Raw genomic sequence first — 17,334 nt, forward strand, 5'->3', positions numbered from 1 at the left:
GCCCTCTATGTACAAGAAAGAGAGGCAAATAAAGTAAAAATCTGAAATGAATCCAATTGTACCATAGAATCTGTATGGACAGAAATTCCATGCTTGAACAATAAGAGTATAGCAGTAGGAATATGCTACCAACCACCTGACCAGGATGGTGACTGCGGTTGTGAAATGCAGGGAGATTAGAGAGACTATAAAGGTAGAAAACACAATAATAATGACAGGTTTCAGAGTAGCAGCCATGTTAGTCTGTATTCGCAAAAAGAAAAGGAGGACTTGTGGCACCTTAGAGACTAACAAATTTATTTGAGCATAAGCTTTCATGAGCTACAGCTCACTTCATCAGATGCTCAAAGCTTATGCTCAAATAAATTTGTTAGTCTCTAAGGTGCCACAAGTCCTCCTTTACAATAATAATGGGGGATTTCAACTATCCTCATATTGACTGGCTATATGTCATCTCAGGAAAGGATGCAGGGATAAAGTTTCAAGGCACCATAAAAGATGGCTTCTTGGAGCAGCTTGTCCTGGAACCCACAAGGAGAGAGGCAATTCTTGATTTAATCCTCAGTGGAGCCAAGAGGTGAATATAGCTGAACTGCGACCATAATATAATTACATTTAACATCCTTGTACAGGGAAAAATGCCAGAGAAACACACCACAGTCGGGATGACTGGGCAACACAATGGCAGATGAAGTTCAACGTTGATAAATGCAAAGTAATGCACATTGGAAAATATCCCAACTATAAGTACAAAATGATGGGGTCTAAATTAGCTGATCCCGTTCAAGAAAGAGATCTTGGAGTCATCGTGGATAGTTCTCTAAAAATGTCTGCCCAATCTGCAGCAGCAGTCAAAAAAGCGATCAGAATGTTAGGAACCATTAGGAAAGGGATAGATAATAAGACAGAAAATATCATAATGCCGCTATATAAATCCATGGTACACCCACACCTTGAATACTGCATGCAGTTCAGATCACCCCTTCTCAAAAAAGATATGTTAGAATTGGAAAAGGTTCAGAGAAAGGCAACAAAAATGATTAAGGGTATGGAACAGCTTCCATATGAGGAGAGATTAAAAAGATGGATTTTTCAGCATGGAAAAGAGATGAGTAAGAGGGGAAATGATAGAGATCTATAAAATCATGATGGGTGTGGAGAAAGTGAATAAGGAAGTGTTATTTACTCCTTCAAATAACACAAGAACTAGGGGTCACCCAATGAAATTAATAGGCAGCAGGTTTAAAACAAACAAAAGGAAGTATTTCACACAGTGCATAGTCAAGCTGTGGGACTTGTTGCCAGGGGATGTTGTGGAGGCCAAAATTATAACGGGGATCAGAAAAGAATTCACTAAATTCATGGAGAATGGATCCATCGATGGCTGTTAGCCAAGATGGTCAGAGACGTAAGCCCATGTTCTTGGTTGTGTCCATACCCTTTGATTGCCAGAAGCTGGGAGTGGATGATGGGATGGATCACTCGATGATTGCCTGTTCTGTTCATTCCCTTTGAAGCACCTGGCAGGATACTGGGCTAATGGACCACTGGTCTGACCCAGTATGGCCGTTGTTCTCCTTTATTAGCTAGGGGTGCATTGTTTCCAGACGCTGAAACTGTTTGCAACATTTGGTTTGCTGGGCACATAACTGGGCCACGTTGGCTCAGGCAGGGGAAATCTACATGTGTGCCATTTGGGGAGGAGAGGTGTAAAAAGAGCAAAATAAAATTAACCCAATGTTGGAAGGAAAATGCTGTCTGACAATGAGAACATAACCTCTGCTTCTCCAGACACTTCCCTCACATCCTTACCACTCCAAACCCCTCAACAGCAGCTGTTTCTCTTTCTGTTAGAATCTTTTTATTCCCATCTCCATTGTGAGGGAGAAGAGTGATCTGAGTATTAGGACTGGGTACATCTGAGGTTTCATCAAACACTGGCTGCGTGGCCTTGGGCAAGTCACTTAACTGCTGTGCCTCAAGTCTCTCCAGCTGTAGAGCAGAGGTAATCCTGCCTCATGGGAAAGGTGGAAGGTTTAGTTGCCGTCTGCACAGTGCTGTTAGGAAGAGTGCTACTAAAGGGCTTAATGCTAGTAGATTCTCTGCAGTATTGCTGATGACCTCTCCGTTTTCATCTGGGCCAATGACATTTTCAAATGCACATGCATTGTCTGTGGTCTGTTTATCTCGCTGGAAGTGAGGGAGATACAAAGCTTAGTTGTTTGAAGTTCCTCCTGTATGTCAAAGTTGGCTTGCTGAATAACTGTTCCCCTTTCCTCTTACAGCTGCCTTTCTCCCTCCATTCAGTCAGACTGAAGGGAGGCGCAGAGCAAATAGATCTATTACAATTATTCTGCAGAGAATGGACCGGACAGTAGCAGGTGCATTTGCTGTAATGGGAGAGCCCTTCTTGGAAGGATTCCCCTACTTCCTCCTGCATGTGTTGTGACAGTGCCTTAAAAGCAACAGGAGGTGGCATGGAGTCCACAGGTGTCCACAAACTGCCAAATAAAGATGTCCGCAGAATTGGTGTGAACCTAATGACGTGCTGTCAGCGTTAAACACAGGCTCTAATGGTGGAGAAAACCGATGCAGGCTTCAGTGAAAGGGATCAACAGCAGGGTCAATTTCAAAGCCTCGGATCAGCGCCCACATCTGCCCTTGATGAGTTAAAGTGTTGCTAGGTAACGTGGAACCGTAGCCAAAGAGCCCCTGAAATAGGGCCTTTAATGATTTTCAATTAAATAAAAGGGGGGGGGAGGGGTTGTTTTGTTTGCCCACAATCTAACTCGTTCTCCAGAGGGGAGATTGGAAGAAAGCAAACTTCCAATATTTGCCTTAGATCTAAAAGAAAAGCAACTCCTGATTTGTAATGTCTACTCAAAAATTCCCCTCTCTCTCTTTCCAAATATTTTATGTGACTGAAAATCCTTATCCCAGGAAGGCTCCTGGATGGCATCAGTTCAATTTCCAGGGATGACATGTCTATACCTCCAAAACGATCATAACTGGTTCTCTTGCTTGTAGTCTCATAGAATCATAGAATATCAGGGTTGGAAGGGACCCCAGAAGGTCATCTAGTCCAACCCCCTGCTCGAAGCAGGACCAATTCCCAGTTAAATCATCCCAGCCAGGGCTTTGTCAAGCCTGACCTTAAAAACCTCTAAGGAAGGAGATTCTACCACCTCCCTAGGTAACGCATTCCAGTGTTTCACCACCCTCATAGTGAAAAAGTTTTTCCTAATATCCAATCTAAACCTCCCCCACTCCACCCCTTCAGTGGAGGGGTTCAGGAGGCTGTATGCTCCTCTTGCCTTTTGAGGGGCTGCATCCAGAGCAATGTTAAGGTGGTGTAAGGTGATGCTGCTCATGCTATATAGGGGCAGAGTAGGGAAAACTGGCCCTCATCTGGCCTCTGTTTTGTCTCCAGGCCTGTCCATCCAGTAGCTGTCATCAGCACGATGTTCATCTTGAACGTACAGGATTTGTTTTTAATGAGGGAAGATTAACTCTGTAGTTCCCCCCTTTTGTTAATGGACATAGAAACCAAGCTGTCCATCAACCCCAGAGCACACCTCATCTCCTCTGTCACTAGCACAAATGAGAGAAGATGCAGCAGAGTGGAATCTCTCTCTCGGCTTTCATATCATGCTCGTCCCCAGGGTGTCTGAGCACTCGGAGCGAGAGGGGCAAGCTTTCTGCTGGCTCTCCACAAAACCAAATCAATGTGTCTTGCATTTGGCTGGAGTAAATCCGTATGCAAACACCTACGCCCTTCCAGGGCTCCCATGACTGTTCCTTTCTGCTGCCTGCTAGCGTGGTTATTCAGACAGTTCCAACGTTGGCAACTAGCCCGCGTCTGGCCCAGCAATTTACAAGAAATCGGACTGCCAGCAGTACGGTTTTATGTTCGAGACAATGTTTTCAATTAGAACACAAACACACAGATTGTGTACTTTGTAGGCGGGCACCTCTTCCTGGGGCCTCCAGATTTATTTGTGAAGTTGATTACAATATTAAGAGACTTTGGTCAGGAAGCTGCAAATGTGCTACAACTTCAATTTTATTATTTTTGGGGCCATTCCAGTCAGCATGAGATTTTTTTTTCTCCTTTATCAATTTCACCTGCTACCAGATTACAGGGAAAGTGCCCCTTTCATATAGTTCATAGACGTGCTGCATGTGTGTTCCCGGTGCAGGCAGGAAACGGGTTGGCTAGCAGGAAGGCAGTGATAAGCCAGAGATGTTTCTGAGTTGAGCAGGTACCCAGTCAAACTGTCTGGGTTGGGGCACTTTAGTCATGTCATCCTCATTGTTTAAAAACAATAATAATTTGCGTTTTAGAGCCTTTCCTTGAAGCAACCCCTTAGGCAGGTTTCATGTCCATTTTTCAGATAAATAATGTGCCATAACGCTCCAGAATACAAGCAACCTGTGTGGCTTGTCTTCCAGTGGGGGGACGTAATCACCAAAGGGCTAGAAGCCTTGGCCTGGTTGGAATGAAGACACTCCTGGAGAGAGGATGCTTTCCGCCTCCTGGTGGAAGAGACAATAATGGCTTCACTTGAGCACCTAGGCTGCTGAACAGCAGTTGAAGCCTTGTGGGTGATGACTTACTGTTCCACGTGGAAGGTGAATGCCGTGGCCAGGGCTACTAAGAATGGGATGGAGGCGATAAGGGAGCTGGATAGGAAAGGAATCAGAACAGTGCAAGGGAGTGTCTTAGAACCACGCAGGTAAGGTGTTCACTTTCTCCCCACTGCTTTTGGGCAGTGAGTCCCAGTGCTATGTACGACAGCTGGAGGGGAGGGAGAGCCTACACAGAAAAGCCTTGGTAACGGCACTGCATGGAATAGCAAATAAAGTGCCCTGTCTGTGAGGACACATTCAGGTGAAATTAACTCAGTGGGATGTTGTCCTTCAGAAGGCAGCTGCTCTATGGAACCAAGGTTCCCCTGCTGCCCCAAATGAAAGAGCTGAAGGTACAGATCTCCTAGCCATTCACTCAGTGAGGGCCAACCTTGTTCCCTTAATGCACCTGTTTGGTGGGGGAGGCAGTGCACTCCAGGAGCTAAAGCAGTGGGCTAGACGTCAAGAGACCTGGGCTCTGTCACTGACCTGCTCTGTGATCTTGAGCAAGTCCACAGATAGCTTTGTACCTCACCTCCCTCATCTGTAAAATGGGGATGATGTTACTCACCCACCTTTCTAAACTGTGTTGAGAGCTATGGATTAAAAGCACTACTGACAGCACTGTTGCTATTAGTTACTTTAGTCATCAAATCCAGATTCTACTCTAAATTATGCCCTTGTAAATCTGGAGTAACTCCACTGTCTCTCTGGAGTGGAGTCTCTCTGGATTTAAATCAGCATAACTGGGAGCAGAATCTGGCCCTCTTGAGTATTTCACACTATCCCATTTTCAAAGGGATTCCAGGAAGCTGCACAGTCTGAATGATTAATAGCCTCACACATACGTATACAACGTATCTCCACATTTTCCTCCCCATTCGATGGCATTGCTATGGCAAACGTCCATTTATCAATATTTAAAAATAAAACAAACAAGAACAGCATGTTATAAATAACTCACAGGAACAACTACAGCTGGGATGCAGGTGAAAAATAGCTAAAGGCCATAGCCAAAGGTTCACAGAACCCCAGGGTATGCGTTAGTCTCCTCTCAATCATAGCATGTCAGGCCAGGCTCAGTATGTAGAGATGATAGAATGAAAGTGCCTTTGCAATCTCTGCTATTGTGAATCCTATAATATGTCCCATGTGTTCATACATACGCTGTGGTCCATTTGAGTGGGGAAAGATCAAGTCAAGGGACTATTGCGGGTTCTCCGGAGGAGGGAAATGAACTGGTACACGGAAGGCTACAGCAATAAGGGAGTTTTTATAAACATAACCTAATTGTATTACTTCAAAGGCCTGAAGTTTATTGCCCTGCTTAATGATGTGTCTCGTTATTTATAGTGCAGCACAATGAGTCTGCTATTGATTTAATACACTTCCTTAAAGACTGTCATTGTCACAAGCAATAAAACAAAGCCATTCTGAGACAGCTCAATTATGTCACATTTATATAAAACAACCCAAATCACCCAGGGCATTCCAGGGGCTACCACAACAGGGTAGGGAAGCAAATGACAAGGATCATGGCAAGTACTTCTTTTCAAAACAGGGCCTGCAGGCGACAGCCCGGTGGGCAGCTGCCCAGGTTACATGAGGGAGGGTGTGCGTCTGAGGAAAGGCAATGGCAGGAACAGATAAATAGTCGATCCAAGGCCTAGCTGGAGTTTTGGACTGACTTCGGAACACAGGCAGGCTTGTGTCGCTGGCCATTGGGTCAACCCAGGCCTTCAGTTTGCTTCTAATTACAGGCATGGCCCAAAGCGCCTGCAGGGTGGTGGTGAAAGGGCTGGGAGGGAACTGGGTCAAAAGGGCTGGGATGGTTTTGCAGCAGTGGGCGTGCCCGAGGCAGCAGCTCCTCCCTGGGGTCCCCTTACCTTTCTGGTACTGGAGCCAAAGCTGCTGTTGGACCTTCTTGCTGGGGAAGTGGATGGTGCAGCTGAACTCTGATCCATACAGTGCCTCTTGGATGTAGTGAGAGCCGTACTGCTGAATGAATGACAACAGCTCCTCCCGGCTGCTGTCCTTGCTTAGGATCTTCAGCACATTTGCAAATCCTGAAAGAGTGAGCATCTCATTGGTAAACACACCAAACAGGGCAGCCAGGTGTGGGCAGTGGGGACTCACAGAGTTCCTGCTCCAAACTCTCTGATCCCTGAACACTCGTGTGCCAGCTGCATTTCCTCCTCCTCTACCTGCCTCTGTGGCTTACATTATGGTTTGCTAAACACATGCTGTTTACCTGGGTCTGCAGCTTTCGGACCTTTCTGTGGCTTCCCCCCCATCAGGGATTTCACATATAAGTCACTGGTGACAGTGCTGCAGTGCAGACACATGCATGTGTTACACAACTGAAGCTCCGTTCCTTTTTTGCAAGATACACCGGAGGGTATGTCGCAGCTTCGTTTTGCAGTTATCACAGCTGGAGACGTTGCCCTAGCGTAGGGATTAATTTATTCCAGATCATACAGTGGAGCATCCCCAGAGTTAATATTCTGGGCATGTTTGTTTATTTAAAAAAAAAAGCTGAAAGTGCCCCTGGAGTGCCCTGGATGGTTGGGAGGGGAAGAAAGTAACTGGACACAGATAGTCGGACTGCAGGTCATGTGAATTTCCTGGCAATCTGCCAGCAGCCCCAGTTGAAAGTGAGTAACCCTAAGGCAGGTGTCCCAGCTCTCGGGATTGTCACAGGAAAAGTTCCATTGGAACAAGGCAAGGAGTAGCCTGACGTGTCTCCTGGTGGCAGCAAAATGTGAGGCCACTGTCCTGGTTTGAGCACACCGGCCCAGATTCACTAAGGAATTTAGGTTCCTAACTCCCCTTGATTTCAATAGGAGTTAGATGTCTTCTGCTCCTTTGTGAATCTGGGCCAGTGTATCACAAAGAGTGCACAGAGGTAAAAGGGGTTAACCTTAACTCAGTTGTCCCACTCCTTTGCACAGGTGCTCAGGGGTGCTCACTGGTCACTTGGAAGACAGTGGGGGGAAATGCTTTGGGGTCACAGGACAGGGCTGGACTTGAGGGTGGGGAAGTCTTTTGGCTGCAAACTTTCTCCTGGGAAGAAAAGCCCTTGCAGACTTCATCTGTATTTTGTTTCTTCAGAGCTGGTGCATCAGATTTGCCGGGACATTGCCCCATGATGGAACTTGGAGAACCATGACAAGGCAAAGACATTTTGATACAGACATGACATTCGGATGCAATGAGTTTGTCCACTGGGGAAAATTTTTATACCAGATGATCAAATACAAACCAGATCGCAACGGGGCCAGTCTCTCCAGGTTTTCATAAAGCACCTGGCCCTGGAGTATCTGTGCACCGGCAGAAAGGCTGCTGAAAAAGGCTCTTGAGACAGTGATCTCGAGGATTTGCGTAACAGTGATGCTTAGCCAGATTGCTCAAGAACAGTCGTGCAACTGGAAGCCTAGCAAGTCTAGGTCATTAACCTCCCTGGTTAATCCCGAGCTCCCACCATTCCGAGAGGTGCAAGAGGGACAGCAGATGAGCTCAGGGTGAAGGGGAAAGGGAGGTAACTCTAATCCCGTTGAACACACACTATTCTGATAGTGCAGAGCAAGGAGGACGTGTCTCAGTGGAACAAGTCTGTATGTGTTACAGGAGGCGGGGTTTAGTTTAGGGAGGCAGTGCCTTGTGGCATGAGTAGGCGGTGGGGAGTCAGAAACTTCTGAAAAGGAAACATGACCAAGGGAGCTGGGAGCCAGGAGACCTGAACCTCTACCATTCCTCTGCCACTGCTGTGTCTTCTTGGTCAAATCATTTAGCACAAAACATTTAAATGTGGTTGCTTAAAGCCAGCCACCAAAAGCCAACAGGAGCTGCAGGTGCTCACAATCTCAGAAAAATCAAGTCCCTCAGTTAGGTGCCTAAGTAGGGATTTAGGTGCTTAACTTTAGGCACCCAAAATGGACAATTCTGACTTCAACCTCTCCCTGTGTTGGTTTCCCCCCATGTTTAATGGGAACAATGTTTTTTATCCCCCACTATAAAGAGCTGTGCATTCCTTGGATGCAGAGCTCTGTGAACAGTAAGGGCTGGAGGTTATTATTTCATTACCCTCATCCTGGCTCTGTCTCCATCTGTGACCGTGACCAAATCACGTGAACTCTCTGCCTCAGTTTCCCCTCTCTGTCTTTTAATAGGCAGTGGGTTTAAAACAAGCAAAAAGAAGCATTTCTTCACACAACGCACAGTCGGCCTGTGGAACTCCTTGCCAAAGTATGTTGTGAAGGTCAAGACTACAACAGAGTTCAAAAAAGAACTATATAAATTAATGGAGGATAGATCTATCAATGGCTATTAGCCAGGATGGGCAGGGATGGTGTCCCTTGCCTCTGTTTGCCAGAAGTTGGAAATGGGCGACATGGGATGGATCACTTGATGATTCCCTGTTCTGTTCATTCCCTCTGGGGCACCTGGCATCGGCCACTGTCAGAAAACAGGACACTGGGCTAGACGGACCTTTGGTCTGACCCAATGTGGCCATTCTTATGTTATGTTCTTATATAGAAAGCAGATAATTCTCTCGGCCGACCTTCCTGGGGGAGGGGATTGTGAGCATTAGTGTCTGTACAGAGCCTGGAGAAGCAAAGTGCTGGATAAGTGCTCGGTATTAAGGCATGGGTAGTGATGGGAGAGCCAGTGCCTGCTGCCCACCCACACACTCTCCTCCCAGCTAGAACCGTTTTCATAACAAAGGCAGCTCTCACCTGCAGCGTGGGTGATGGTGCTGAGCTTCACCTTGTACAGGTTGCTTCTGACCCTCCAGTGTTGCACCATGGGGTAGCCCATTGCCTCATCATACCTGATGTCTCCTGTAAAAAGGAAGCCAGGGCTTAGAGAGTGGGGAGGAGACAGCGAAGGATGCACCCTGGGAAGAGTTACTTTCACTCTGACTGTATTTTTTGCTGCGTGGTTTGTGGCTACAGACACCAGGATAACAGAGACCATCACCCCAGACGGATCACACTGCCGGAGCGCTGGCTGCACGGCCAGGGCTGAGATGAGGAGGCTGACCTTCCATGAGCTCACGCTGCTGGAGAAGCTGGCATTGACACAGACAGGGCACTGCTGGGAGGAAGCTCACAGGGATGGGATGCAGGTTGGCATAACAACCGTGACTGTGGGCTGGCCAGTGTATTATTTCCAACAGACATTAGCCAGCTGGACACATGGAAGGTCCTTGAGACTGAGGAGGAGAGCAGGACCACTGGGGAATGTGGGGAGATGGGGGGAGGGATTTAAACATGGGGGTCAGAGACAGGGAGACAGAAAAGAGGGGGTTTACTTCTGAGCACACCCCAGACACCTCTTTAGGGTGTTGTTCTCCGACAGGCGGCTGTGAAAGCCCAGCCCTGCCTGGGGGCTGAGAGCATACCACCTCCAGGAAAGCTGCCGGGACAGGGGCTGCTTACCCGTGAGCAGCTGGAGGTCAGGCAGAGGCTCAGAAAGGACGCCGCGGCACTGCTCCTCCACGGGCAGCGGAATCACCATTAGCGCGTCGGCCAGCTGGGGGAAGTCCTTGATGAAGTTATTCTCCCTGAAGAAAGAAAAAAAGAAAATTCCAAAGCAACGATGCAGGGGACCTCCTGGCGGCGAGGCTGAGCGGCTGGCGGCAGGGCTCTGTGGGAGACAGGCACACACCCAGGGATGGATGGGGTGTGGGCACGTGGTGGCTGTTGCTCCCACTGAAGTCCCATGGGGCACGGATCTGCGGACGGAACTGAATCCCCGAGATCCAACCTACAGCGTGTGATGGGGTTTTCATTCCTCACCTCGTCCTGTCCCCCTGGGGAGCCACTCTCCTCTGGAGCCCACAGCCGCCCCACCCCAACCAGGGACCGCAACACTCGGCCGACAGCCCAGACTTCAGCTGGCCACGGCACGTTCCTCAGAGGGCGCTGCTGTTGCCCCTTTTGCCCCAGAGGCAGTGCTGCTAAGACACGTCGCCATGGGGCAATTAACAGGGACCAATGGGGCTTGCGGGTGAGTCCCGGTTGAATCGTGAAGCACCTTAGTGTGCGCTAAGGAGGCACTAGCCATGCTTTCTGGGTGGGAGTGCACATGAGTTTAACGTAGCGATGGGGTCAAGCCAGCACCTGTCACCAGCACAAAGTTTGCATGAGGCTTTTTGTCATAATACCATGGTTTTAGGTCCCTGGACCTGCCCCATCCCCTCTGTGCCAAGCTGAACACCACAGCTCCTGATGGCTTACTGAAGAGCAGATAAAAGTGTCCACCTCTCCCCTAAATGCCTCCCCATTTCCACCCTCCGAAGCCCCACACTGCAGGGGTCACTAGGGAGTGCTACAAACCAGGTTCCACCCCTCCCTCTTAGTGGACGTAGTGTGGCCTACTGGATGGGTCACTTGTACAGGACTCAAGAGAGTTGGGGTCTAATCCCAGCTCTGTCACTGGCCTGCTGGGTGACGATAGGCAAGTCGTTTCCCTCTCTGTGCCTCAGTTTCCCCCTCTGTAAAATGAAGATCATGATACTGACTTCCTTGGTAAAGCCCTCTGAGATCTACAGATGAAAATGCTACAGGACAGCCAGGCATTATTATTCTGCAGGCCCGGGGATCTCAGCGCTCTAGGCCAGATGCCCACAGACTTAGCATTGTTTTTGCACCTCTCAGCGGTAAGAAGCAGGTTTGGTGCTTGCAGGCGGCAGAGGAGAGTTCAGAGAGCCTCTGCCTGGAGCGACAGTTGCTGTCAGCCATGTCCTGGAACGCCCGCAGATGAATCCCGGCGGATGGAGACAGCTTTGAGATCCGACTCTCTCGCATGTGCTGCCATTCAGTTTCAATCCCACGTTTCCCTCCAAGGAAGGTGAGTCACTAATTAGTTCCCCTGGGGGCTGCTTCATTGTTATCCCTCTTAGCTTCCTGGCAGTGGCGATGATAGAAGAGTCTGCCTGTCAGGCCCGGGGATACATTCGCTGCTTCCGCTCTGGCGGTTTAGCTGTGCCGCAGCGGTGTAAGGTGTCAGACCGGGACACAGGCAATGGGGCAACTCCCCAGGGTTGGCCACCTTCCATTATCCACCTCTCCTCGATGGTCACAAAGAGCCAAATTCATCCCTGGTGCAACACCACTGCCTCTGATGTTGGTCCCCTGCGGGTTCTCATGCGTGAGAGACAGAGCCCTTGTTGGAGCAACAGAGGGGATAACAAAGTGGAACAGATGCAGCCCTTGGAGCCTCAGGGCAGATTCACTTAGCAGCACCTTCGACTCTTGTCCCTCACCCTTCTCTTTATTTTCCATGGCACCCCCTCCAGCTCTAAGTTCGCCCAACTCCCCAAAGCGGCCATCCATTCCCCCTCTCGATGGCGTGTCCACAGCTCTCCACACTCCCACAGGACCAAAGCCAAAGGCTCAGTGGGCTGCCGTGGCAAAGGCACATCAGTTTTCCTGGCCAGCGGTGCACAAGAGCATGGTGTGGCCACCACCACGACCGACCGCATCGGAGGGGATGTTCCAGGGGAAGAGCTAGTGAGACTCGAACTGACAACCTGGAGGGCTGTAATCAAGATCCTGAACAACCCAGGCACCACAGCTCCCCCTGCTGGTGCTGATCCAACATACCACAAGGCCCGACTCTCTTACATCCCCAGGTCCCTCCAAAAAGCCCCACTTGACCCTGGTCCAATCGGGGTTCCCATCCAAACCAGCCAATTCACCTTTAATTTCCTCTTGGATTTGGTCCACTCTGCAACATGGGCCTTCTTTACCTGCTCCCCTCCCTGCTAACCTCCCCGAACCTGCTCTCCCTCCCCCCATGCTGTTTCACCCGAGGCAAAACCTCGTTCCTGAAGGAATCAGCCCTCCGGCCTCCTCACTCCAGCAGCTCCCCAGTCCGTTCCCAGTCTCAGCCAAAGAATGGGGGGTCCCTCCCTAGTCTCCACATCTGTGCCCCTTCTCCCCTTCTGCTGTTTTCCCTTACTGAACTCCGCAAAGCGCTTCGGGAGAGACCGCTGATATGAAAGATGCTCCACCAAATACACTCATGTTGATCTGTGCAGGGCAGGAAAGGAGAGCCAACCGCAACTCCATGGAGTGCGGGGAGGAGGCAGTCACAAGCCCATTAGTGCAAGGTGAGGGAGGAAGCCCAGCCCGCTCTCTGCACCCAGGACCCATACTCTACCTCCTTTATCCCCCACTTGCCTCCAAGGGCTTCAAGTATCTCATGGCAGAGCTGAGCTACACAAATCGATCTCTTAGCCCTGAGGTCTATGCTCCCTGCAGACAGAGAGGACAAGTCTTCATGGCAAAGGGCAGGAGGAGGGGGCTGGGAAAGCTCTTGATCATTGTTGGGGATTTTTAAGGGCTGGTGCAGGTAGCGAGCCTGGCTACTGCTGACTCTGCCCTTGCTGGCTTGCTCAGGCCTCTGGAAAGCTACGGCTGTGACGAGTGACGTTTATATTCCTGGCTGATGGATGTTACTGGAAAGCACATGCTGCCCGCTGAAAACAGACAAGGCATGCTGCTGTGGTGACAAACACCACGGGGCTTTCTGGGAAACCCAGGGGCTGGGTTCTTTGGGAGCCATAACCGGGACCAGATTGTCAATGCAGCTCAGCTCCCAAAGTGCACGCCCTGGGAAACTGAAAACTTGGGTGCCAAGATGGGAGCTGAGCTGTCCTGCCAACCTGGACCCGACGGTGAGGGCTGGGGGACAGAGCCAGTGAAGTGCAGGGCAAGAGTCAGGATAATAAAGGGTATTGCACGACGGCGACAGGAACTGGGGTCTGGCTGTGGATTTAACAGCTGCTTGTGTTCTCAGCCGCCTTGCGTCCTGTTCATCAAAGGACCCAGCACCTTATTGCATCTCAGAGGTTTCGCTTCAAGCAACAACGACGTTTTACTGTTTGGGGGGCGGGAGAGATCTCTCTTTTCCTGTCACTCACACGCAGATCTAATATTGACCACACTCCGCTCCTGATCCCGGGTGGCTAAGGGGTGATTTGCCGTTCTCAGCCTTTCCCCGTCTTAGCAGTGCAAACGGGTTAGCAATTACTGCATCAGCCTCAAGCCTGGGTGGATGGGTAGAGACAGGGGAGGGAGAGAGGTTGCGGGCCTAGAGAGAGACGATCAATTTATTCAGCTTTCTTTCCAGCATGCAAGTACAGCCTCAGCATAGAGGGAAACCATGCCACAATGAAGCTAATTTCCAAGACAGCTGAAACCACACAGCACCATGAAATAACAGTGTTGGGCCAGGCCCTTTCCTAGTGCAGCTGCACTGAAGGCCATTTGCAGCGGCTTAGGCTCTGGTTTGTTTGTACCCATGACTAGCCATCACACCACTGGGGCTGAGGATTATTGGTGATGATGGGGCTGCTCAGCCCCCATGAGCACCTCTGCAAGGGAACCAAACTCCCGGGCAAGAGAAACACTTGTTGAAAGCTGAGCCGTGGAAGAGCAACATCTAAATGGATTTGGTCATTGCTCATGGAAAGGCTGCCTTGCAAACACCTTCCGGAGCTGAGCGTTTTATCTCCCCATGTGCGGCCTGTTTCATTCTCCATTGACTCTGGTTTAATGCTGGCTGCCTCTCCCACTCCTTTCGCTGATAGCGAGCTCAGCATGGGAGACACAGAGTTCTCTGCCCTCTTGGCTAGCAGAGGAAAGTCTGTGGCATGAGCTGCCTCATGTGTTCAGAAAATCAGCTCTCCCCTGGCAGCAGCGAGCGTACCGAGGGGGCCATGCATGTCTGGGTAATGTGCTAGCCTAGGTGCATTAAATACCGAGAGTGGCACAGGCTTTGCCATACCAGATGTGAGCCCTGGTCCACATAAATCTGGTGTCCCGCCTCCAGCACCAGAGGAAACACAAATAAAGGAAAATGACTCCCCCCACAGCCTTCCCTACAAAATGCACCTAGTTAATTGTGCAAAGCTGTATAGCGGAGGATGATCATCCCTTATTCATGACTCAGACACATGTATGGCAACTGGGCAAATACTGATATCACTCTGCATGCATATTGCACTTCCAGTGACAATTATTTGTGCACTACACACACCATGTAATTATACAGAGCACACGTGGAGGGTTACACAGATGCAGCCAGAGGATCTGGGCACAACACCAACTTATTTGGTGTAAGAGTAGGATTTTGGCAAAACAACCGCTGGGTTGGAATGGGGTGGCAACCTGTGTGCCAGGGCAGCACCTGGGGAGAGAGAAAAAGAAAGCAGAGGCAACTTGGAGAGGGTAATCTGAATGCAATGGTTTCTAGCTGAGGCAGGGGATCTATAAAAAGATTTTCACTGAAGAGCTTTGGTCTGTAATGCAGGTTTTGTCCTGTAAGCAAGGAGCTAAAGAAAAGCAGGTCCAGCTGCATTGGTGGTTATGGTTGCAAGGGAAGGTGTGTGTGTCTGTGGTGTGTGGATTGTGCATTGATGTTGTTGTGCCCGTGCACGGTGGCGCGAATGGCCGCAATGCATGGCTACATCTGGCTGCTGTGTGTCTAAGTGGGCAGTTTTGATGATACATTCTTTGCTAGCTTTTCTGTAACTCCTCCCTCCTCTCTGCCCTCAGCTCCGTCTTCGGCACAAACCCTGCCTGTGCCACTATTGCGTGCCCGGTCCTCAAACTCAAATGCATACCAGACACAGCAATTTAGAAGAAGAGCAACAGGGCAAGGCAAAAGAGTAGCCTGGGCCTCCATCACAGAATTGTAGGGCTGGCAGTAGGCTCAAAAAGTCATTAAGTCCAGCCCCCCTTGCTGAGGCAGAACCAAGTAAACCTAGATCATCCCTGACAGGCGTTTGTCTAACCTGTTGTTAAAAACCTCCAAGGACGGGGATTCCACTACGTACCTGGGAAGCCTACTGCAGAATTTATTGTTAGAAGGTTTTTCCAAATATCTAAACTAAGTCTCCCTTGCAAACAGATTAAGCCTGCAGATTAAGGATTTATTATTCTTCCTTCAGTGAACATGCAGAACCATTGATCACTGTCCTCTTTATAACAGCTCTTAACATAGTGAAAACTTACCAGGCCCCCCTCGGTCTTCTTTTCTCAAGACTAAAACCACACCCAGCTGTTTTAACCTTTCCTCATAGGTCAGGTTTTCTAACCCTTTTATCATTGTTATTGCTATCCTCTGGACTCTCTCCCATTTCTCCACATCTTTCTTAAAGTGTGGCACCCAGAACTGCGGACAGGACTCCAGCTGAGGCCTTACCAATGCTAGTAGAATGGGACAATTGCCTCTTATGTCTTACATGCGACACACCTGTTTATACACCTCACAATATGAGCCTTTTCGCAACCGCCGCACATTGTCGACTCATATTCAATTTGTGATCCACTGTAACCCCCAGATCCTTTTCAGCCATACTACCACCTAGCCGATTATTCCCCGTTGTGTAGCTGTGCCTTTGATTTTTCTTTCTTAAGTGAAGTACTTTGTACTTGTCTTTATTAAATTTCATGTTGTTGATTTCAGATCAGTTCTATCATTTGCCAGTGTTGTTTTGAATTCCAGTAATGTCCTCCAAAGTGCTTTCTACCCCTCCCCGCTTGGTCCCATCTTTAAATTTTAGAAGGTACTCTCTACTCCATTATCCAAGTCATGAATGAAAATATTGAATAGTCCAGCACCCAGGACGGACCCCTGCAGGACTCCACTAGATACATCCTCCCAGTTTGACAGTGAACCATTGATAACTACGCTTTGAAAACGGTCCTTCCACTAGTTGTACACCCACCTTCTAGTAATTTCATCTAGCCCACATTTCCCAGGTATATGAGCATGTTATGAGGCACTGTGTCAGAAGCCTTACTAAAATCAAGATAGATCACATCTACTGATTCCCCCCTACCCACTAGGACAGTAACCCTGTCAAAGAAAGAAATGAGGTTGGTTTGGCATGATTTATTCTTGACAAATCCATGCTGGCTATTACTTATCACCCTATAATCATCCAAAAACTGATTGGTTAATAATTTCTCCCCCTATCTTCCCAGGTATTGACGTTAAATTGCCTGGTCTATAGTTCCCCAGGTCTTCTTTGTTCCTCTTTTCAAAGATATTTTCTCCACGGACAATTAATTAGATGATCTTTTCTTGGGAGTGGGCCCAGGACCGAGCTGATATCTGCTCTTACAGGCAAGAGGAGAGAGAGTTGGGGACGAAGGAGAATGACCATGAAAATCTCTTCTCTTTTCTCCTCCCCTTCAAATCCCCTGGAATTTGGTTTGGAGTGGCCAGAGCTGTAGATTAAGGTTTTAGCCAGCAGAGGGCTGTCGCTCCTTTTCATCTGTCTGTTATGATAACCGTATTGCTTCTGCTCAAGTAAATGCATAAGAAAGAGTTTCCGCCCGGCTTTTGTGCTCTTAAGAAGCACTGATCAAAGCCCCCACATGAAGCCCTGCTGAACTCTGTGCAAGGAACAGAAACATCAGAGAGGGGAGGAAAGGATTCAGGAGGGATTCAAAGACTCCAAATTACCAGCGGTGCAGGCGGAAAAGCGTGTGCACATACGTCTAGGTGAGGGACAGAGTGTGTGTGTCTGCTGGCATCTGTGTCATGATGTACATGGGTGTTTACATGCATATACACATGCATGTGTTTTCATGGGCATCTGTATGCGGGCGGGCGGGCGTGGGAATATGTGTATCTGCATCGGGTAGTGCACGTGTGTGTCTGTGACCGTGTATGTTTGTGAGT

The 17,334-nt window shown here is 49.0% G+C and overlaps 1 protein-coding gene across 4 annotated transcripts in view; it reads right to left on the minus strand.

Moving 5' to 3' along the window:
- ASTN2 (astrotactin 2) overlaps positions 1-17,334 on the minus strand; it is a 604,755-nt gene that overhangs the window by 200,195 nt on the left and 387,226 nt on the right. For all 4 annotated transcript variants that reach the window (XM_048822555.2, XM_075120548.1, XM_048822557.2 and 1 more), the window contains 3 exons: positions 10,071-10,195; positions 9,366-9,470; positions 6,516-6,695 (listed from right to left, as the gene is read on the minus strand). In XM_048822555.2, coding sequence (XP_048678512.1) covers positions 6,516-6,695; positions 9,366-9,470; positions 10,071-10,195 — 410 coding nt within the window. The remainder of the gene's footprint in view (positions 1-6,515; positions 6,696-9,365; positions 9,471-10,070; positions 10,196-17,334) is intronic.

The sequence above is a fragment of the Caretta caretta genome, chromosome 16 (assembly GCF_965140235.1).
Source record: "Caretta caretta isolate rCarCar2 chromosome 16, rCarCar1.hap1, whole genome shotgun sequence".
NCBI classification, from domain to species: Eukaryota; Metazoa; Chordata; order Testudines; family Cheloniidae; genus Caretta; species Caretta caretta.